This window comes from Patiria miniata, unplaced genomic scaffold (assembly GCF_015706575.1).
Source record: "Patiria miniata isolate m_02_andy unplaced genomic scaffold, ASM1570657v1 HiC_scaffold_20, whole genome shotgun sequence".
Classification (NCBI taxonomy): domain Eukaryota; kingdom Metazoa; phylum Echinodermata; class Asteroidea; order Valvatida; family Asterinidae; genus Patiria; species Patiria miniata.
Genome location: NW_024037059.1, coordinates 24624264 through 24648898, shown reverse-complemented (window position 1 = coordinate 24648898; position 24635 = coordinate 24624264). Strand labels below are relative to the sequence as shown.

General features: G+C 43.2%; 1 protein-coding gene across 2 annotated transcripts; it reads left to right on the top strand.

Moving 5' to 3' along the window:
• The first annotated feature begins 2636 nt into the window (after positions 1-2636).
• Positions 2637-13580, top strand: LOC119728287 (monocarboxylate transporter 13-like). 2 transcript variants are annotated; one of them, XM_038200472.1, is made up of 5 exons: positions 2637-2928; positions 10069-10496; positions 11912-12137; positions 12307-12453; positions 13216-13580. In XM_038200472.1, the coding sequence occupies exons 1-5, from the start codon at positions 2670-2672 to the stop codon at positions 13380-13382; spliced, it is 1227 nt and encodes a 408-aa protein (XP_038056400.1). In that variant the 5' UTR covers positions 2637-2669; the 3' UTR covers positions 13383-13580. The 2 variants fall into 2 exon arrangements, with proteins under 2 accessions (XP_038056400.1, XP_038056399.1); XM_038200471.1 differs by having other exon boundaries at positions 10069-10526.
• The last annotated feature ends 11055 nt before the right edge of the window (positions 13581-24635 follow it).

Sequence of the window (24635 nt, the reverse complement as noted above, 5' to 3'; positions counted from 1 at the left end):
CATTATTCCGACGTCCCATTTTGGTCCGACGTCCCATTTTGGTCCGACGTCCCATTTTGGTCCGACGTCCCATATTGGTCCGACGTCCCATATTTTTTTTTATTTTTTTTTATTTTTTTTTAACTATTCACAAGTTTAGGGTTTATAGATGTAAATGACACTATCATCTTTGATTCTCTATTGTTTATAGGAATCAAACATCAAGCCCCACATGCCACGGCCAAATGATGTGATGTGTGTGATTTCGGAAAATTGCTGTAGTTTTTTTTTGGAAAGCATATCGTGCCTTATAGAGGACGAGATGGCGCTCCGAAAATGCATCTTAATCTTATGCCACAATGAACATCTTCCATACAGTTTACAGCCAAAACTATTGTTCCATCTAGGCTATATCCTCTAGTAAACGCGCATTGCAATATAATGCATCTATAAAGACGTCTATACTTGCAAATATACTAATGAAAGACTAGAATCTGATAACATGTAACTACAAAAAGGTACAAACAGGTTTCCCTTAAATAGAAATGTGTTGATAAATGCATGCATACAAAGGTAGACACGCACAACTTTATGAAAAAGGCGTGAACTTATTGTTTGCTATTGTTTGGCCAATACATTTTTGGCTCGACAGTTTAAGTTTGACCAGCAATTTTTTTTAAGTATAATATTCGAATCCTTTTTTAACTTTTACAACACGGTGTTCGGTTTTCAAGAATTGACTTTGTGGAAATTGACAACATTATTTTTCAGTTTAGCCAATTCTAAAACGAATTTCATCAGGTCCTTACATGTGAATTCTTTCAGGTATAAATAATCAAGACTTACAATTTACTTTTAAAAACAAAAGTTCTCCCATGTTTTTCTGCAGTAGAAGGCGGTAGAAATAATGCTGATACTCTATTAACCTTACGTCTTATTTTACATCTGAAAGCAATTATACTTAAAGTAGAAAAATACAAAGCACTCAATACTGCACAGCATTACACAGGGTTTTCTCTGGCCATTTCGTAACCATGATATATTAATTATAGGTATGCCAACAAGTTTTTACATAAGGCTCGCAGTTAAGACTGGCAGTTAAGTCAACTTAATTACACCACTCACCCACTTAGTCAAGCCCTCAGATTGTCAGAGATTTTTTTTTCCCTCAGGGGAAACTTATTTATTCAGAAGAAACGTTTCTCTTGCGTTTTACAATAAGTATAAACAAATAATATATTAATCATTACATAAAAGAGAGAATGGATCCCATTTCGCATTAAATTTAGCAAGATCACCATTTGTAGTAAATATATATTTTTCCAATACATAGTATCGTTTTAGCTCATTCTTAAATACTAAAAGAGACGGTTTACTACCATTCATCTTCATTTTGTAAATGTGGTAACGGCATAGGAGAAGACATAAATTAAGGGCGCTCCAGTATTTGTTAAGTATGTCAAATAAAATCATCTCGTAATCTACAAACACATTAATATTCAAAGTCTCCTTAATCCAATCACTAATTTGAGTCCAGAACGATAAAGAAATCTCACAAGTGCAAAATAAGTGAATCAGAGTTTCCTTTTCTACACGACAGAAGGAACACAAGTCGTTCTCCCCTTTACCAATCTTTACCAAATAAGAATTGACGCCCAGGATTCTATGGACCAATCTGTATTGAAACCATCGTAATTTTGTATCACAAGTAATCGTAAAGGGCATACTGCAGAAAACCGACCATTTAGTGGCAGGGAAATTGATACTCAATTTTGTTTCCCATTTGTCAATGAACTTACTCGCAACCTTTTTCACTGAAGTAAAAATATGATAAATACGGGTAGAACCTTTTTTATCTGACAAAAGTACCTCAAAATTAAATGGGATAAAAGGAAAGCAAATATTTGACTTAACCCCTTTAAGAAAAGAATTGTTGACGGCCTCGACAACTCCACCATACTCTAGAAAGTTAGTCCTAATACTGAATTTTAACATAAAGCGTTCCAAGCTCAAAAAAGCACCTTTGTTGTCAAGTAGGTCAGACACAAAGTTTGCCCGACGTCCCATATTGGTCCGACGTCCCATATTGGTCCGACGTCCCATACTCCACTAACATCCCAGGGTAAGGGTTGGAGTTAGGGTTAGGGTTAGAGCATAGATTGGGTTAGGTTAGGATTAGTCAACCTGAACCTGCAGTGGAACTATACGCAGTATAAAATCATCGGCCAATGTGACGTCGGTCCAATAGGACGTCAGGCCCCGTTGAGATGTACGAGTCGGACAGTAGAGATGTAACCGATTGAACCAAGGCGTTCGGTCGGATCCAAATGATTTGCATAAAATAGTGACCGCTTGAGGTCGCTGTTCGCGCTGCAACGATATGCCGCCGATTGATTACCGCGTACGGACGAATATAAACGACGAACGCCTTTACCAAGGTTATCGTTGGGGTTGTTCACGTCTTTGCAACCAATTTAGTCATTTTGCATCATGAACGCCCATATAGGGATGCTGCCGACTCGGATGCGTAACCCCGTTAATAGCAACGCGCATCCTATATAATGGTTCGAGTGTAGCCCTACGTCTTATATTGCTGCCGTATTTGACTATTGGAATAACCTGTCACATCACCATTATTTATTTGTTCTTCAGGATGGCCAGGCTCTCTTGCATCGAGTCTTGCCAACTTGATGAGCCCTCTGACCGCCCTTCTGATGATGAGGATGAAAGCTGTTAAATTGGTCATCCTCGGACACGTCATCATATGCGTTGGATATCTTCTAACCTCCATCGTTCCTGCGCTAGGCTACGCCGTGTTTACCTTCGGTGTCATGGGTGGAGTTGGCGTTAACTTCGTGACCCACGCGGTCACGGGGTTGGTTTTGGAGTGGTTCCCCAAGGACAATTTCAGTCGAGCAAATGGCATTTCTGTAACGGGAACATCAACAGGTAAAGCCTTACCCTTGGCGGGTGGTTTTTTTTTGAAAATCAGTGTTTTATTCAGTTTTTCTTTCATTTTCTGAAAGAGTATATTGTTAGGGTCATACCATTCATACTGTAGTATGAACTAAGGTAGGCCTATACTCTGTCGAAAAATGAAGTGGTGGCGACAGATGTGAAACAGGGCCCGTTTTTAATGATTTTTCGCCGTGTTTTCTCATGGTTGCACATAAAAACCGGCCCGGTGGGTTAGTTCCCCAAAGGAATCCATACGCTGTCAGTCAGTACTAGTCCGTGGGACGAGTGGCGGAAAACGCTTTAGTTTTCGAGATACGCGATCTGGTCTGCCGAATTTTATAAAACTTTCCAGACATGTAGATTATGATGTACCATATCGAAAAAACATTGTTCCCCGATCCACAGTTTGTTTGGGAATGAGAAAATCTGGGATGAAAACGCCGAAAATTCTGCATAAGAAACAACATAAGAAACAGCGCCCTCTTTTGGCACAGTCAGAAACATTTTCGCGTGCAATGAGTGCTTGCCAGATAATACTTCTTTCAAGTTCCCTTAGAAGATCATTACAGATCACATTCGTCTAAGCTGTTGCCGAATGGCAGCATTCAAAAATCGAATTCGTTGATTATAAATCAATTGGACGAATTAAATTTCTTGACTGAAAAGATTTGGCATAGTAGACGAAATCGATACTCCGGTACGAAAACGTGTACTTGTTGTAATTGCTTAAACTGAGTTTTATATTGTCACACAAAAGACGAAATTAAACGTTGGAAGAGCACTAAATCGACGGTGATGGGCGAATATGAATATTAGAGACGGTAAATAAAGGTTTTAAATTAGCCGGGAAAACCTATTTAATGTAATTTAATCCATTTATTTATTTATTTATTCGTTTTGTTGGGGGGGGGGGATTTAAACCTGCACAGTCCGTTAAGGAAACAAGCAGAATGGTATTCAGATTACATAGGTTTCTTCAATCTGTACTGAATGAGCATTAAACTTGTTTATTTTGAACTAACCAAACGAGATTATGAGCACATGTACCGGCGGGATAGATAGTTATTGTATAACATATCAAAAGTCTCATCAAATTGAAGGACCCACTTTTTTGTTTGCAAACTTTTCTAAAACGAGAAAATTAATGTATATTCCCCTATTCGGAAGCTGTGAGTGGCAGCATTACCACTGCATATTTGTTTAAGCTGAAACCGTTTTACCGATATTATTATTGTGAATATTGTTTTAAGAACCGATTCGATATTTTGTTGTTGCTCTGTCCATTCCGTGAAACCACAAATAACCCAACGGCCCACCCGCCTCCTTTTTGAGGCTGCATCAAATTTGTATTACTTTTTAAAATTTCAGTAATATCATTTCTTAAAGATGTTTTAGAAGTTCAGCTGCTCCAGCAAATGCCACACACTTATATTATTTTTGAAAACATGTTACCCTGCAGAGATAAGAGTGCACAAAATTATTCTGATCTGTGGTTTAACCATATACCAATCGATGTTCAGCTAATACATAACAATGTAAACATTCGATCTTAAATTTAAAGCGTGATCATTTCATGTTGGACAAAACTGTAACAAAAATATTTTGGTATCCCGATGAGAAATAACAAAAATCTAGAATATAATATGAAAGAAGTGTCATCTAGCAAGCACTCATTGGCCGAGTATGGGCGGGTCTTGTTCTTGACACGGGTATATCATTATTGCAAACAACGACGGATAGCTATAGGGGCATGGTGTGAGATCCTGCTCCGAGTGCAGTACGTGCTCGTGGGTCGTGTTCTCGCCGTCGAGCGCGAGAACAATAATAAATACTCGCGTCAAGTTGAGAACAGACCGCCCGAACTCGGAGTCGGACAGCCATTGCGTGAGAAAAGGTTTCTGACTGTGTCAATAGGGGGCGCTGTTTCTTATGTTTTTTTCTCAGGTAGAATTTTCTGCGTTTTTATCCCAGATTTTCTCATTCCCAAACAAACTGTGGATCGGGGAACAAAGTTTTTTTCGATATGGTACACCATAATCTACATGTCTGTGAAGTTTTATAAAATTCGGCAAACCAGACCGCGTGGCGAGCGAAAAAAGGCGTCGTCCCACGGGCTACAGGGTTTAGGCCCTCACACTCAACTGAAACCACCTTACATGATTTTACGAACACATGTTTTCAGGCTCATGGAGCGTGGGGAAATAACAGGCACTGTTTTTTATAGATCTAAGTAAAGCATTCGATTCTGTTTATAATCATGCAACTCTCCTAAATAAACTTGAAAAGATGAATATGTCAACCTCTGTAATCAAGTGGTTGAAGTCATATCTTAGTGAACGCAGTCAGTCTGTGAATATTGAGGGCAACATATCCAATGCCTTGCCACTTCACACTGGCGTACCACAGGGATCAATTCTAGGTCCACTGTTATTTATTATTTATACAAGTGACCTGCCGCTTTGTATCCCTAAAGAGTGTAATTTGTTCATGTATGCTGACGACTCCACATTAACGTGTAGTTCTACCAGTGTTGATGAGATAGAGAACAATCTGAATACAGCCCTAGCACGAATATACGATTGGTGTAGCAGGAACAAACCTACAATAAACGCCAGCAAAACCAAATCAATGCTCATTGGAACTAAACGAAAGGTCTGCAGTATTAACCTTAATGTAAGTATCGCTGGTAGTCCAGTTGTTCAGGTGAACTTTTGTAAATGTTTGGGGGTTATTGGCCTATATTATTGATGAAGCTTTAAGTTGGGGCCAGTAGTTATGTGTGGCGTAAATCATCCCCCGTTGAGGATCAAGTTGTGGATCAATTGTGGATCCACAACTTGACCCTCAACGGAAGATGATACGCCTCACACTGGTGGGCTCCCCAGCTCCTTCTCCTCCTCCTCTGAGTTCTTGTTAGCAATCTATTCATAGATAGAATAAAGATTTATTTAAGGCGGTGGCGATGACGTCACTTCTCCTATATGACGGCATAGACAATAAGTATGGACATGACAAACGATTTCATTTTTTCATTTTTTGTTTAACCACAATGGCTTCTTCATTTTCTGTGCATGTGTATTCTTTGTTTAAATCACATTTTTTCATTTTTTTAATTTTTTATTTAGTCAATCAGTAAAAAAGAAACAAAGTAAAATTTATTACAAAATAGTAAGAGGATAAACAAAGAATGGACATTAAATGGTCACATCATTTTAAATACAGTAAGGATATAAGCAAATTTATGTTGTTGGTTTTTTTCACTAAAATGGTGCCACTTAAGATTATGAATGTCAAGTTTGTCTCTCCTTTGAGCAATATTGCATCCAATTCTCTCTGTTAACATGACCAAATTTTTGAAGGCACTACAAACAGGAGGTTTTTCATCATATTTGCATTTTATAGATATACGTATGTTGTACCCAAACATAATTGAAAATTCAGAGAAAACTATATTGACCTTCAGTTTAGAGGACAGCCACTCCTGTATACCTGGCCCCAAACTGGTAGAACAAAGACGCAATTGAAAAATAAGTGAGAAACATGTTCCTTCTCTGTCTCACAAAACGTACAGCTCGGGCTATCAACAAGCCTAATTTTGTGCAAAAACACATTATTCACTTTTAACCTGTGAAGAAACATGAACTGGAAAATTCTAGTTTCGATATCTATAGTACATTTGTATTTTGTAAGACAGAGAGATACAATTCCAGTCCTCTTAGTTAATAATTTAAGAATCTCTCCATGTAGCAATAACTTTCACTGGTTTATACCGAGCCTTGTCCATTAACTTGTTATACACATGTTTAACAAAATGCTTCTTCTTTAGGAGCGGATTAACTTCAATATTAACTGAGGGTTGAAAATCCTTATTATTTTTATTCAGCTTTCCAGACCAAGGAATAGCTTTTAACTACCCAAAATACCGAATGAACGTTTTTAATTTATTTTTAAAGCAGAGGTCTTTGTATGAAAGAAAAGTACCAGTCGGAGTAACATGTGATTAATTGTAAGAATACCCGCTTCAAATCATTGTCTATAAAAAAAAAAAAGAGGCTGACCTTGTGTGGTAATAAAAAAAAATGTCCATAGACTCGGATTAAACACTCTTCTGAGGTAACTGGACTCTTTGTAAGTTACTAAGCTCCAAGCTAACAAAATGTCGTTTAACGTGGAGGAGTTCAGATGGAGCGATTTAACAAATTTAGATGAAAAATTACATTCAAATAAACTGAGGCCTCCGAATTGACGACACTTTCAAAAGTACCTGTATTTTCCTGATCTTTTTTTTTAATTTTTTTTTATTTTGGCCCTCCTCAAGAGAACATAAAGCTAGTAGAAAAACCACAGCTAAAGTTCATAGATTATGAGCATAGGGCATGTTAAAGGAACAAATTATGGACAGTTGATTTAAAAGATTGGCTAGATGGAGCTACTAAGGCTGAATACCAAGTTCTGCATGAAGAGTTGGTGGAATGGAAGCTATGGCTTTCTTTTGAAGGGACGACCACACCCTGATGTAGAATAAGGGAATAACAGTGTGAGGAGCCGGTCTTCACTGCGTGATAATGACCGGGTGTGGGGGTGACCGCTGTTAATGGACCGAGAAGAAGTCGAGGTAATGACCGGTTGTGGGGGTGACCGCTGTTAATGGACCGAGACGAAGTCGAGGTCCATTAACAGCGGTCACCCCCACACCCGGTCATTATCACGCAGTGAAGACCGGATTTTCACACTGTTATTCCCATTAATAAATACCTTTTTAACGAAATAAACAGTTAAAATGCTCCAATTTTGTGACTTTCTTTCGGCGATATTTCCAGACTTTTTTGTGTACATGTTCATGGGCCATATTTTAGCTTAACAGCTATAACGACGTAAACTCAGCAGAAACTGCTGCCGTAGCGAAACAAATTACAACAATGTTTTCATATCTTTACCTGATGGAGGAAGCTGAAATCTCGTTTACACATTCCTTGTGTCCGGAATTACAAAGATGCTTGGTTTAGGAAAGGTAAATATGTCGGTGGGTGAAGTGTTCAAAGAAAATAAATCGTACTGATCTACGCTTTCGTCGTAAACATCCTCAGTATATACTGCACTGCTGTACGATGTCGTTTCAAAACTTCCTTACGCGCGCGCACGCACGCATCCCTAGCAACTGTGTTGCGTACGCGCGCGTCAGTCTCACGCGATGGGGGTTGAGCGCATGTGCATTGCTCTATTGTTACAAGCTACCGCAGGACTGTTACTATATTTTGACCAATCATTGGCTTGCATGGGGCTGAACGGGGCTTGATCAATGCTGGTTCAGGGGCCATTTATTCGCTTGATCTTTGAAGCCGGTCCATTATCACCGTTAATGCCCGGCCACGTGATCGAATCTCGACCAATCAGAAACCATCAACTCTCCAAGGCATTTATTAATCTTTATTCATAAATACCTCAGACAGTTTAGCTATTCCTATTGGTAGAGAGCCCGTCACGTGGCCGGTCTTAAACGGATGATAAAGACATGGCTAGCTGGTCTTAAACACTTTTCCAGTGTCACAATAAAATGTGGACTCCTCCGGCTCGGGTAATTATCAGCACCCAGACTCTAAGCGGTATTAAACGAGTGATAAAAACCTCCGGAGCACACATTTATTCCCTTAATAAATGCTACCCCGCTACCCCTAAGGAGTCTCTTAACTCAAGCAGCTTCTAAAGCATAGATGTGCTGCTCATAATTGATCATATTCAAACCTCCTTGATCAAAATTAGTAAATAAAACAGTGCGTTTAATGTTGTCCGTTTTCAGACCCATCAAAAAATAGTAGTGTCATCCGCAAATTGAGAAATTTTTAGATCGTCACCATCAACATGAATACCATTAATGTCATTGTTCCTCTGAGTAGCTTCTGCCAACGGTTCAACTGCTAAAATATAGAGAAAGAGTGATAACGGGCAACTTTGCCTTACTCCTCTAGTCAATGTTTACATTGGGCACATTGTTCAAGCTGTGCGTGTTGCTGCTTAGGCGAGCTGTCAGGTAACTCCCAAGTGTAATTAAGTGACCCTGGTAATTAACAATTAAGACTCAATCACTACTGCATATTTCTTGATTATTGTATAATACATTACGATGCTATTTGTTGTGCCGACAATCCTATTGTCCAAGTGTATTTGTTGTTGGCTTATTGTGCAATTAACGGAGGGTAATCACAATCATCATAATCGGCGGAATATTTCCTCCAAAACGGACCTGCTCCCTAAGGCTTGAGGTCGCTCTGAGTGGTCTCTCGTCTTGAGAAAGCTTGGGTTCGGGAAGATCAGCTACAGTCTAGTAGGTGTCAGACTTGGTCCCAACGAACTTAGGTTTGGCCCGGGGAGATCCCCGCCACAGTATTGTATTTGTAATGTATTTTATTTGTATATGTGTCTATAAACATTATGCACGTCTTGGGAACTTTGGCAATCTGACCCGAAAAAAATTGCGAGCATACCTGACGGGAGCTATATTCGAGCTAACGTCAATTGTTTGCAGGTAAGCGATATGTTTGTACACTTGCAAGTGATCACGATATTATGGGGAAAATGTTGGTGAATACTGATTACTGATCTCGTTTGTGTCTTGTAGGCATGTTGGCCCTCAGTTTCTTGTTAAGTACTTGCATCACTCAGTTCGGATGGCGACGGGCTCTGAGATTCCCATTGGATGCTTTTTTATGCTTCTTCTTTACTTCTTTTTTTATCTTAAAAAGGTTTGTTAGTCATTTGGAACATTTTTTTTTTACCAATATGTAGTTTGGAGGATTTTTTTTCAAGGGAAAATAAAGTCCGAGAACCTGACTTGCAACTCAATGTACTTCGAAATACGCCCATGCGTACGGAAAAAATATCGCGTCCGGCCCCTTTGATTTGCAAGCGTGGTCAAGCCGCCGCGACGGTATATAGAGGGCGCCATCAATCAAATCAATCCAGTCTTGGGAACTTTGGCAATCTGACCCGAAAAAATTGCGAGCATACCTGACGGGAGTTATATTCGAGCTAACGTCAATTGTTTGCAGGTAAGCGATGGTTTGTACACTTGCAAGTGATCACGATATTATGGGGAAAATGTTGGTGAATACTGATCTCGTTTGTGTCTTGTAGGCATGTTGGCCTACAGTTTCTTGTTAAGTACTTGCATCACTCAGTTCGGATGGCGACGGGCTCTGAGATACATCTCTGTGGGGACATTGGCGTTAGGTATCATGGCGAGCTTCTTTCTGACTGACCCACCGACGGAGGACGAGGGTAACAATGAGGGGGGTGATGAGGGAAAACCCGGGGTAGACGAAAGGAAACAAATCACCCTAGAGACAGTTGAAACCTTGGATCCGGACCACCCTACAGAAAGAACGTTGGTGGGAGAGGATCTAGGAGATGAAGAGGAACGCTGTGAAACCCACGAAGACAGGATCCACACGCCAAGCTGCGAAGTTAAAGGCAGTAGTAGCTGCTTCGTTGACTGGGAGGTGTACCACATGATAACGCATATTGACCCATGGGCATGGACTATAGGAGCTTGTTTGGCCATGGTGGGTTGGACATTTTTCACCATCAATTTTGTAAGTACCATAACATCGGGGCGAGGGAGGGGGGTTTGCATTGTCGAAATGACTAACATTACTAATATTTTTGGGTTGAATGAATAAAATGATGTGCGGTTGATATGAATAGATTTTTAGTCGGGTTCCCACTTAAGCACACCGCCTGGTTCATCAAAGAACGACATAAAGCAGCCATATGGTTGCGAAGGGCGATTTCTAAAGGTTACTTAACACTTTATTTTGAATATAACTACATGTACACAGACATGTTTACGTTGGCGGGTGAAATCTTTGAAAATTAATTTCTCCAGTTTGGAAGACCGTATCTTCATGCAACTTTCAGGATTTATTTCCCCTATAATGATCCAAGTATGTGCTAAAAGTCGTTGTAATATTTTCATTACTTTTCGTTGAAATTGGAAAAATATGCCTCGCTACGTGCAATTTTGAAAATTGTAACACAGACGTGCACAATATCTATCAATCTTTTCAAACGTCACGAATATTAATGACGTTCATATCCATTACGGCGTGCAGTAAACAATTGCATAAAAGCCCTCTTCACGAGTTGTTAATTAACAAATATCACCCTTTTTGGCGGCTTCCATTGGTCGATACCGAGACCCACGCCATGTCACGCCGAGTGACGCTTATGAATATGCCAATATGCCCGTCATTATTGGCCGAAATCAGCCGTGGCGCCTACGGCGCTTTGCTGAACAATACAAATGGGTTGGGTCGAAAAATGATTGCTTTGATCCTCTTCGAAATTTTCCATGGAGATGGTTCCACTTGTAAAACTAGCGTCCACAACAACAGATTAAGCTGAAATTCGAAATATACTTAGATGATAAAAGCGTTCAACAACTTGTGAAACTTGGGGAAGTTTTCGAACGATTTCTTCCAGACTTGAAGGTCATCTTTGACAGTAACCAGTATAGACGTTTCGGCATCGATGACGGCGATTTTTTTCACTGACATGAAGTTAAGAATTTCTTCTTCAGTTAGAATGTGACATTTCAATCATACCGAGCATATTTTCTGAGAAACACAACGTTTACGAATTTCAGTGCTCTGTTAAAGCGTCTTAGTACGTAATCGGATTTGCTTTCCCTGACAACGACCGACGCTTTGCCGTTGCAACCATATGGCTGGGGCTGTTTCAAGCACCCTTACCTTTACCAAACTCCGTTGCCTCACTTTCTGTGGATGATTGGTGTACTAGGAGTTGAATCCACTACTCTGAGAACGGACGTGTTCAACACACCAATGTCAGTGGAGTATTGCAATTGCATATAGAGTCTGTCGGGAGGTCAAATCCGGGGGTCGATTTAAACGATTGAAATGAACGTTTTTGTTTTTTTGTATTTTTCCTTTATTCCGGGATTGGGGTGTTGTTGCAGGCCAGTTTCATGGATGGCCACGGTCTTAGCAGTGACCGCATAGCAGTAGTCATCATGTTTTTCGCCATTGGAGAAATTGGGGGGAAAGTTCTCTTCACCGTGGTCGGGGATCATCTGCCGTGTCAACGGCTCTACTTCCTGGTGGCCTCGGTGTTTTTAGGAACCATTGCGTTGGGCGTCATGACGGTGGTACAGACCTTCCAACAAATGATGGCGCTGTCAATATGTAAGTTAAACGCTCGTTTAGGCTAATTGGCAGATTTATGACTTGAAAGAAAATGCACACCATAACTGTGTTTCTCAGAAGTAAAAATATCACATGTGCATTCGAATTCTGTTACCTCTATTTTATTCCTTACAAGTCACCTTATTTCCCAAATGTATGCTATTTTCAGTTTCCGGATTCCTGAGATCTTTGATATACGGACACTCGAATGCAGTTGTTGCTGATATTTTCTTCAAAACCTATAGTTCCAATGGTGTGGCGATTCTAGCACTGTTTCCTTACGGCATCGGGTCACTTATCGGTGCCCCATTGTCAGGTACGTACGTTTAGTCGATTATTTGCCAGTCGATAACTTCATAACAACATGGTTTGAGAGCCTGCAGCAGTGCGAAATTACTGATCCGGATGTGTATTGCACCTGAATTCCTCCATCGTGAAAAGTATACGCACCAACACCGAGGGACCAGTACGTTCGCAATACTTCCCCTCAAACGTGGGATTATACCCAACTGTTGCTGCCATTGATAGACCAATCAGGATCCAAGGATTGATCGTTTGATCAGTCGGTCCCCTAGTCTTACTCTTGGCCTAAGCCTCGTCAGTGATCAAGAGCGATAGCTGCATTGGTGTTGAGCGCCCTTGCATAATATTGGTTTTTACTTGCTCTCCATAACGTCTTGGTCATTTCGTAGCAATGGGGCGGGGCCATTTTATGTAAATAAGACCGTCTGTACATTAAAATTCGAACAAACACAGTCCGTTTTTATAGCTTCATGCTTGATCATGCATGATTAAGCATCATGTCGTTATCGCCGTCGTCTTTTTCGTCGTCGTTGTTGCTGCTGTTATTGTTGTAGTGGTTAATGTTGTGGTGGTTGTGGTAGTGGTGGTGGTTGTGGTTGTGGTTATGGTTGTTGTGGTTGTGGTTGTTGTGGTTATGGTTGTTGTGGTTGTGGTTGTTGTGATTTATATTACTTTGGGCAAAACATATGTTCGTTCAACAAGAGCAACAAGGAAAAAACATTCCACACATTTCACGACAAACATTTTCTTATTTTAATTTCCCTTTAATAACCAGGTGGACTGTATGACATCACGGGTAACTACATCCTTAGCCTGGTCGTCATCGCCGCCATCTTTTTTTGCGCAGCATTCGCATTTTTGACCATCGAATTTCATCGGCGGTTGGCATCGCGAGATTGTTGTTGCTTCTCCTCCGGCAAGAATCGTCCTGTGTTGTTGTGATTACCTTATTATTGCAATATTTGGCACGTCTTTCTTAGGCCTAGGAAGAGCCGAGCTTACCCTTACAACTAAGAAGCATGTAGAACAGTTTCGTCACCAAGGTTCAAGAATGCTGTGTGCATGTATGTTTTAAATAGTTCATGCAGGCCCGGATTGTCCAATAGGCACGGCACTGTGCCTAGGGCCTACGAAAAATGCCCCCCCCCCCGTCCCCGAATAAAAAAAAAGTTGTAGCATACAAATTTTGATTCTATAGCTCAGAATAGCTGATTCAATACCTCCAAATCCGAACGAAAATGATGTTGGAATTTTGATCTTGTTAAAGTGGTCAGAAACTGCCTCAGATAGCACCACAGCTAGAGCGTCTAGAATCCCATTTTTTTTTCCGGGGCCCTTCAGCGGGCCCCCAACGCAACGCCGTTCAGCCTTCACACTCGACCGTATTAGTTTTTATCAACATAAAACGTATGTACGTACGAATGTACCACCCCCACTTTTGAGGACCTAGTGACGCCCTTGGTGCCAACATGGAGCTAGGATACCAGTTTGGCCTGGCATGATTTGTACTCAACGTGACGCGTGAATTTGGTGCCGGTGCCTAGGGAGTAGGGCCTACGGAACCCTGGTGCCTAGGGCCTACGAAACACTTAATCCGGGCCTGAGTTAATGATGCTTACTGCATCTCAGATAGTCTTATTGAATTAGACTACAAGATTTGGAACTGATGGAGCTTTGTGGAGCTGCGGAGAGGAGGTAAAATACCCGTGGCGTTGAAACGTTTCACATCAGACATTGTAAAGAATCAGTTTAAAAAACCCATATTTCTTTTTATTTTTCCCCTCCCATTTTCAAGTTGGGAGCTGCATTTTACCGTTCATATATATCAGTTTAACCTGTTGTCTCTTTAAAGAATTATTTCGTCCGAAAATATACATGTAACAGCCTGTTTATTCTAGCTACATCAACTTGCGGGGAGAGGACTTTATTATCCAGGTTCCAGTGTTAGCAAAAATGTAAATTTATCAAATTGTACCTCAGACATTGGTGCTGTATTGGTGTTGTCAATGTAAAAGCCACGAACATATGGAGGGATTCCGATCGTGTGGGACTAATGGGCTTAAAGTATTTGTAATGGGGATTATAATTATGGAGTAGAATGCTATACTTGGCGTCGCCGGGATGTTTTGTTGGATGGGGGGGGGGGGAACAAATCGTTCAAGTTACTTTCTCTAGCATATTCTCAATTGATACGTTTTTCAGGGAGGGGGTGGGGGACATTTGCCCACTCCACCCCTATTGACACCCCTGCAGACGCCCATTTTGTTAAAGGTGTATGAAATTAATAGCAAATGTGACTTCACACCTCCTTTCCTTTTTTTCCTTTCTTTTTTACCCCTTTTTTAAGCGCCAATCTATATGTAACTATTAGTTAAAGCAAACTGGCTAATGCCCCTACCAACATTGCAGGGGGCCCGAGGGAGGGAGGGGGAGGGAAGAAAACAATGATGAATATCCACATAATTCAGTAATCTGTTTGACATGTTTCGACAATTACGATCTACGCATATGTGAGATACACTATTCGTCGAGATGGAGCGCTATTCACAATTGCGCAAAATGCAAAATGGCTTGGTGCCAAAAGGGATTACGGTAAGGAAGTGGCGTCGAACTTTGCTGCCAAAAGGAGCCCCTTGTATTGAACGGGTTAATTACCTGCATTGACCGTGGAGGTGTTTTCTACAGTGGCGCACCCGGGGGGCGGAGGTTGTAAATTTTTTTTTATGTAATTTTTTTTTAGTCCCATGATTTGACCTCGGTGATTTTATGTCGCCTATTTTCCAGTAGTATAAAAGGAGTGTAAGTGGCGCCACCAACGTCAAAATAGCCCCCCCCCCCTCCCCCAAAAAAATTATTCTGCGGCCAACAATTTTGGGCAACATTGATTGAAAAAAATTAAACTTTAAAAAAAATTAAAAAATTGTGAGCCCCCGATGAAAATTAAGATTAAAACAGAATCCATTCGTCGCGCCATGAGATCCGGGAAAAAAACCTTTTTCAAAGTTTATTGCTTTAGGCTAAGTTTTTTTTTATAATGCCGTTTTCCCCATACACCACCAAGATCCTGTAGTTCAGGTATATTTTAAAACATTTTCGATATGTCTCCAAATTTTGAAAAATCTGCGTCTGAAAAAGTGTAAACTTTTTGGGGCCACCCTGTATAACAAGTACCTGAGGCATTATGCAAATAACTCACGGACACCCCTTCCCCCTTTTTTCCGGGCTAAGTGTTATGATGTAATCATTGTTCACATGAATTTCCATATAGTTTTATTAGGGTAACTGTGCCAGTAGGTAACTTTGTGAATTTAAAGGTTATCAATACGGAGGTTAATTAGGCCCAATGTGAGGTTAAGGTAAATGCGCTTAACTTTAGGGTATAGGCCTAATGATAGCCATTTTGGATCATTCAATATGTAATCTTAATTATCCAGTCGCCTGTATACGTTGGAAAAAGTTATTTAAGTAAGGATATGTATATATGACTTGAAGCTTTGCATGGCGGATGAGATAAATTATAAGGGTTGCGGGTAACACCATGTGGAAAGATATCTCTTCTTGGAAGAAGTGTGGTTCTGAAAAGAACCCGTTGGTTGAGTGTATAGAACTCGACGTTTCGGACAGTGTGCTCTGTCCGTCCACAACCACCTGAGGACGGATAGAGCACACTGTCACGTCGAGTTCTATACACTCAACCAATGGATTCTTTTCAGAACCACACTTCTTCCAAGAAGAGATATCTTTCCACATGGTGTAATCCGCACTTATAAGGATATGTAAGTAGAATCCCAAAAATATACTTTCCAAAAATACGAAAAATTGAAAATCTATTAAAATATGGGAATAAATATCATGCATGGCTGCTATTTACGAAATTAAAAAAAACCTGACTCCTACGATACCGTTTTTTGTTGGAATGATCGTTGTGCTCAATATTCTAATCAAACACAAACATATTAATTCCTTATAGCGCGTGGCAATAATTGACCTTTAACCCATACCGTTCTTAAGCACAACATACACGGGAATAAGCATTCTTAAGTTGTGGATCTTGCATTATAGTCTTTAGTGAAGGTTTGCTCTTGTGCTCAAAATTCTAATTCACGGCAAAAACTAGCGCTAGCAGGCAATTCTTAAGCATGGAATGCACGGGATTCATCATCCTTAAAGTGCTAGTGAAGTGAATATTTCTGAGGAACATATTTTGTGCTACTTTCTAATCTTCTTAAGTGTATGAAAACTAATGGATATTCCTATTTGGTTAATTTTGTTGAAAGGTGCACTTCTTTTAACATTTCAAATTGTCAATGTTTTTCCAGACAACTGAGGGCGCTGTTTTCGTGATGTCATTTTAAGGGAGACACTATTCATATTAGGTGTTTTTCTGTTGAAATAGTGAACCCCAAAAAATGCTCATTGAAAACATTTCTGAGAAAAGTTTGCTCATTGGCTTACTGCCACGAACTGACACAACAACGAATCACTACTGAAAAGAAAGTTCACGGCGGCGCGGCGAAATATCCAATATTTTGGCAACTTTTTGTGCATAAACTAATTGCAACATTGAGGTTTCTGCCTGAAATGACATCACACTTTTGCTCATGAATATGGAAATAAGCATTAGCATAAAAACCGAAAAGGCACCAAAATACCCTTGAAAATGGCAAAATGAAAATTGAAAATAACCTTAAAGGAACACAAAGGTACATTTTCAAGGATTGCATTTAAAAAATTAAATTTCATGGGCCCTTTAAGTTATTGATCATCATCCAATGAATCGAATATCGTACTATTTGTTCGCGTTGGAACGAACGGTGCTTGTGCGCGATATATCGGGGGGGGGGGGTACTTCAGGTGGTGCCCCCTCCCAAACTCATACACGGCAGGTATTTGCGATTTATGCAAATTAGGCACCCTTCCCAAAAGAATGTCAGGTATCGCCCCTTCTAAATATCTTCTCTAGGGCTATATAAGAATCTGTCTGCCAAGTTTGGCGCTTTGGAAATTGGACCAGTCGGTCACGATTTTGTCAAAAATTGGGTTTAAGCCACCTGACTGTTAGAGGCGCTCGTGAGGGGCCTACTCATTGTTCCCACAATTGTAGTTTTTGTCTCACCTGAACGAAGTTCAGGACAGATACCGTGTTTGTCCGTACGTCCGTCTGTCCGTTCTGACCATACCACCCTTGTGGGGTGATGTTCCTTTCAGGACACATCACCCCACTTTTTTCACAATAGAAAAACATCACCCCAGAAGGGAATCTTTAGAAAAAGGGATAATGGGAACACAATGCTATCACCCCACAATTCCGTCTGGCTGGAACGTCCGTACGTATGTATGTACACTCAACCAAAAAAGAAAGTCCCCCCTTAATACTTTTTTGTTTAACTCAAAAGCTACTGGGCACATCTTGCTCAAATTACGACTGATCAGTACAGAAATTCCCTAGCAATCCATTCATACTCTTTGTTTGACCCAAAACAGTGATAACGTGTACAAAATTATGCAATTTATGACAAATGGTACTGTGATGAATCATCAACTATACGTTTTATACATTAACATGAACTGTATAGTGACTTTTCTTTAGTGCCCAGTCACTCATACTAGAACATCAGCATTTAATTGGCCAGCGCTGTTAGTGGGCGTGGCTTAAGTCATCTACTAAGCAATACTGCATTTTCATTGGTTGAGGCACCCTGTGTACTTTAGTAATGAGGGGCATTTATTGTATGTGAATGTATATGACCATGTTGGCCTATAAAAGGTGGGACCAAAGAAGTCAAAGAAGTCTCCTGTCTCTGTTTTATTGTCTAATTGTCACTAATTAGGGTGTAAGTCTCCCCCACTTGAGCCACTTGAGCCACTTGAGCCTCTCGAGCCACTTGAGCCACTTTAGCCACTTAAGCCACTGGTCAGCCGGTCAGCCACCCAGAGCCACCGGTCAACCACCCAAACCACAGGTTAATCCACCCAAAACCACAGATTAATCCACCCAATTCCCTAAATCCCAAACACAAGTTGAGTTAGCGCTTTCCCCCTGGTGGAGCAGATTTGGGAGTGCTGTTCGTCACTTGGTGCTGTGGCCTCCAACCGCAGGTGCTTCAACTCCATCGGGACTGGGCCAGAGAGGCAAGGGACCGACTAGGCGACGCACGTTACATTGGTGGCAGCGGTGGGATCCACTGAGAGTGACGGGACAGCTAGCCAAAGGAACCACAGGGTGAGAGTGTTCTGAATCGATCTACCAGAAGAAGTGATTTGAGGATAACGGAATTCCGCGGTGGAAGTGGAGAACCACTAGTCACAGCAACAATGGACAGCAGAGACGGGATGTTGGAAGAAAGTGTGGGATACTTTGAGACGACACCGGCCAGGGTGACCAGCAGAGCAAGCATTAGGCTACACCCTGCGGTAACACCATCGCCTCCTATATTGACACCGGCAAGATCTGCCGAGAGGATGCCGGGTGTTGGCATCAGGGCGCAGGAGCCAGTGACGGCACAAAAGCTCTTCCAACAGACCGGAAGAGTTGGGGAAGTGATGACACCTACGGTCGGCACAGCAGAGGCCTTTCCTCAGGCAAGATTCATGTCAACACCAGTGACATGGGGACCGGGGGTGGTAGAGCAGCCAGTCTACTGGAGTTTGACTGATTGGGGTGGAGTAGAACCAGCAGAGGTTCGACGGCAGAGACCTACTGGAACGAGTGATGTTCCGGCCAAGGATGCAGGCTCCAGGGGAAATGCCAGGTAGCATAAACACCGCACAGTCGGCGTTTGATGCGAGGTGTAATCTACAGCAGCGGTTGGGAGAGGCGCCTGGACATCAGACGTGCACAGCACCACAGCGGGTGGTGGAAGAAGTCAGGAGCACAGGGCAGCACCTGAGGAAACCAGTGGATCCGGGAGAGAAAGGATCAGTAGAAAAGAAAACTCTGCCTGAACAAAAGGGGCAGGATCCACCCAAGAGAGCAGCCGTGGCAGGCGCAGAAGGAACCAGCAGAGTTCATCGGAAGCCAAATATCGTGCCGGATCGATTCGCCGGGGTGGTGCCATGGAGAGACTACAAATCTCATTTTGAGTCATGTGCAGTTATTAATAGCTGGACGGCAGAGGACAAAGCTTACTTCCTGGCAGCGAGTCTCAAGAGTCAAGCACAGCAAGTGCTGGGAGACAGGGCTACAGGAGAAGTGCTGACCTATGCGGAACTCACAGCAAGACTAGAAAGACGTTATGGGCCTGGTGAGCAAGCCGAAACGTACCTAGCCGAGCTTAGGAGCAGAACAAGGACAGAAAACGAAAGTTTGCAAGCGCTGGGGCAGGGAATACGTCGACTCACGGAGCTGGCGTATCCTGAGCTGCCCCGAGATAGTAGAGAGCGTCTGGCACGAGGGTATCTGGTGGATGCCATACCCGATGCAGAAATTAGAGCGGGAATCTTCAGAGCACACCCTAAGACGTTGGATGAGGCGATCAGAGCTGCGCTGGAGACCGAGTCTTTTCTGAAAGCGGAGAGACAACGGCAGCGAAACCAGGGTGGTCGCCCAGACAGAAACAATCGAGTCACAAGACAAGTGGAGATTGTCTCAAGGGATGAGTTTGAAAGGCAAACACGGGCAATGTCGGAGCAACTGAGGCAGGTGCATCAGATGTTGGCCGGGCTAACTCAAGCAATGCAGAATGACACACGGCGCCCTGAACAAGCCGACTTCGAACAGAAGCGTCAAAAACTAGCCTGCTACCACTGTGGAAACACGGGGCACTTTAAGAGAAACTGCCCTGAACTGAAGAACAGCGCACCGTCGGGAAACGACTCCGGACCAACCCAGGGGGTCGTGAGAAGGTCGGCAACACAAGACCCCAAACCTGTGATACAGATCCAGAAAAAGTAGAGGATGGTGGAGAACTTCCAAGGAAGCAGCTCCACCCAGTACCATGGGCGTCGCCAGGATTTTTTCTAGAGGGGGGCAAAAAAAATTTTTGCCAAAAAATGCTTGTATTTCTCAACACATTCTTGATTTATCAGTTGTAGAGGGGGGCAGGGACATTCTGCCCCCCCCCCCAACTCATTAAATTTACACCACTTTGTCTTCGCGCCTCTTTTTTTTTTTTTTTTTCTTTTTTTTTCTTCCTTTTTTTTTTTTTTTTTTTTTTTGCTTTTCCAGGGGGGGGGGGGCAAGTGCCCCCCCTTGGCCCCCCCCCCTCGCGACGCCCATGCCCAGTACCACTACCAAGTGAAGTTGCTTCATATGGGGTATTCGTGCCGGGTGAAATTGGGACACATCCACTGCCATTCCTAATAGACACTGGGTCGTCAGAGAAATTGATAGACACAAAAGAGTACAACCTGATGGATCGAGAAACCAGACCTATACTGACACCGGTCGATGAAGTTATCCGCCAAGCCGATGGGAAGCCACTCCCAGTAAAAGGAAGTGCCCAGATGGAGATACAAATTGGAGGATATAAAGCGGAGGTGGAAGTCTTGGTTGCATCCATCAGAAACCAAGGAATACTCGGCATGAATTACCTGCTGACCACTGGCAGTGAACTGGACTTGAGGCATCGGCAATTGAAGATTGGGGAGCATGTAATTCCTTTACAAGGAAAAGATCAGACAAGCATTTTCAGCTGTCGAGTGCGAGCAGACAGGACTACAAGGATACCACCCGGGCATGAAGCAATCATCACTGGTGTCCTGGACGAGAAGAAAGACCTCCATGGATGGGGGATCATCGAGCCAAATGACAGGAGTAAGGTGGCAAAACGAGGTCTGATGGTAGCGAGGGTACTTGTGGATGCCACTGCAGATAAATACCCGGTTCGAGTGTTCAACCCAAGTACTACAATTGTGATGATAAGTGGAGGAAGTGTCTTGGGGACCATCACATCCACGGCTGATAAGGACATTCAGAAAGATGATCAATCTACGATTAGGATGATGGAAAGAGGGGAAGAAACAGCAGAGAACAAAGCTGGTCAAGAGCTTCCAGAACATCTCACCGATCTGTACCAACAGAGTGTTGAGAACTTACTGAAGAGTCCAGATAGAGACAAGGTGAAGGAGCTACTCATCGAGTATCAAGACGTTTTCTCAAAGGGCACGGGAGACCTGGGGAAAAACGGACCTGGTGCGTCATGAGATCAGGACAGATGATACAGCCCCCATACGCCAACGTCCCAGACGTCTCCCTACCTGGCAACGGGCTGAGGCGGATGAGCAGGTACAAGACATGCTACAGAAGGGGATAATCGAGCCATCAAATAGCCCATGGGCATCTCCAGTCGTCTTAGTGAAGAAGAAAGATGGATCCACCCGGTTCTGCGTGGACTACCGGTTTCTCAACGAACACACACTGAAAGATGCATACCCGATACCCAGGGTGGACGACAGCTTAGATTCGCTAGCAGGGGCACAGTGGTTTTGTACCCTAGATCTGGCCAGTGGATACTGGCAAGTGGAACTAAATGAGGATGCCAAGTCCAAATCAGCTTTCGTTACCAGAGGAGGACTGTACCAGTGGAAGGTCATGCCTTTTTGGCCTCTGTAACGCCCCGGCTACATTCGAGAGGCTGATGGAAAGGATTCTCTCCGGGCTTCAGTGGGAAACACTACTACTGTACCTAGATGACATAGTGGTCTTCGCCAAGACGGTGGATGAGGAGATAGAGAGACTTGAGGAAGTCTTCCGGAGGCTGAGACGGGCCAATCTCAAACTAAAGCCGAAGAAATGTAGCCTCTTCAAACAATCGGGAGCCTACCTGGGACATGTGATATCTAGTGAGGGGGTAGCCACGGACCCCGAGAAAGTGAGAGTTGTGGAGGAATGGCCAACACCTCGGTCCACCAAAGATGTAAGGAGTTTCATTGGATTGGCTTCTTACTACCGACGGTTCATTCAAGGGTTTGCCAAGATTGCCCAACCATTGCACCGACTAATGGAAAAGAACCGGATGTTCCTGTGGACAGAGGACTGCGAGGTTGCTTTCCGCAATCTGAAGACACAGTTGACATCAGCACCCATACTAGTCTACCCCGAAGAAGGAGGAGAGTTTGTACTAGACACGGATGCCAGTAGCACAGGCCTGGGAGATGTGCTATCCCAAAAACATGATGGTGTGGAGAAAGTCGTTGCATATGCCAGCCGCACTATGTCAAAGCCAGAAAGGAATTACTGCGTCACGAGGCGAGAACTCCTGGCCGTTGTGACATTTGTCAAGCACTTCCGGCATTTCCTGTATGGTCGACACTTTGTAATCAGAACCGATCATGGAGCCTTGAGATGGTTGCTAAACTTCCGTGACCCAGAAGGACAACTGGCTAGATGGATGGAGATCTTGAGTGAGTACGACTTCACGATCCAACATCGGCCAGGTCGAGTCCACCAGAATGCAGATGCACTCTCCCGCATGCCATGCAAGCAGTGCGGAAGAGGTATAGAGCAGAACGAAAAGGACCAGGTGGAGATGCCTAGAATTAGTTGCCCAGAAGATTCGGCAATTGGCGATCCTTGGAACGAGGGAAAACAGGAGGAGACAAAAGGGGAAGGTCATGGCCAACAAAACGTACCGACGACAGGGGTGAATGCAGATCGTGGGACTAGAATGATAAGTCTCTCACCAAAATGGACGCTGAAGGAACTGAGGGAGAAACAGTTGGGTGATCCTACGATTGGACCTATTGTCAGAGCTAAGGAGAATGGAGGGGACAGACCAGAGTGGGAATCTCTCTCCACTGAGTCAGCAGCAACCAAAACATATTGGGCCCAGTGGCAACAGCTGAAGATGCAACAGGGAGCTCTATGCCGACGCTTTGAGACAGATAACGGAAGGCAATGTAAGTTGCAAGTAATTTTGCCGTCATGCCTGCGGGAAAGTGTCCTGGATGAACTCCATGATAGTAAAACGGCATGTCACCAAGGAGTGCGCAAAACCCTACACAAGGTCCGACAAAGGTACTACTGGGCAGGAGTATCGGCCGATGTGCGTTCCAAGGTTCGACAATGCACAGTGTGTGCAAGGAGGAAATCACCGGGCAAGAAACCCCGAGCTCCCCTTCAACAATACACGGTTGGCGCACCGATGGAGAGAATCGCTCTGGATGTTATGGGCCCCCTGCCCAGGAGCGACCGAGGCAACGCGTATGTACTAGTTGTGGGAGATCCATTTACGAAGTGGATTGAGGCGTACGCACTGCCAGACCAGAAGACACCAACCATAGCAGAAACTCTGGTGGAGCAATTTATTTGCAGATATGGCTGTCCAAAAGAACTCCACAGTGACCAAGGCACAAACTTCCAGTCTGCCATATTCAAAGAAGTTTGCAGATTGCTGGGGATCGACCAGACGCGGACTTGCCCATGGAACCCTAAGTCCGACGGATTCATTGAAAGATTCAACCGAAGCTTGGTGAATCTGGTTGGGCCGTTCGTAAAGCCAGACCAGAAGGATTGGGATGTCCAGTTGGCATACTCGATGATGGCATACCGAAGTACGGCTCAAGAAAGCACCGGAGAGTCACCTTGCACCATGCTTATGGGGCGGGAGATAGCACTACCACTACACGCGCTTACCGAACTACCAAACGACAGTGATGACCACATGTCGACTGACTATGCCAAAATCTCCGACAGAAAATGAGTGAGGCACATCAAAGAGCTCGGAGCAAAATGAAAGTAAATCTTCGGAGGCAAAAGCGCAACTATGATCGCCATGTTTCGGGTAGCAAGATACAAGCTGGAATGTTTGCATGGCTGCACAACACTGCACGCAAGAAAGGATTGTCTCCCAAGCTGCAGTTCAAATGGATTGGCCCGTATCTAGTCCTGAAGAGGTTATCAGATGTGACCTTCCGGATACAGGAGAAACCAAGATCAAAGCTGAAGGTTGTGCATTATGACAAACTGAAGATCTACACGGGCCCAGAGAGAAGAAAATGGCGAACCGAGGGGAGAGATAGCGTTCCTGTGGAGCCGGAGACCGAGGATGAGCAGGAACTTCCACCAACTGATGAAGATGGTGTTCACTTGGTGGCCGATGATCCACTTGGAGAAACCACAGACAACATTGGGGAATGCCCACTTCACCTCGAGCCCTCTGTTGAACGATCGACAGAACAAGAATCGGCGGGAGGGAAACGAATTTCCGTCCAAGGAAACGGCAGTGAAGATATCACAACGGGCCTAATTCCAGA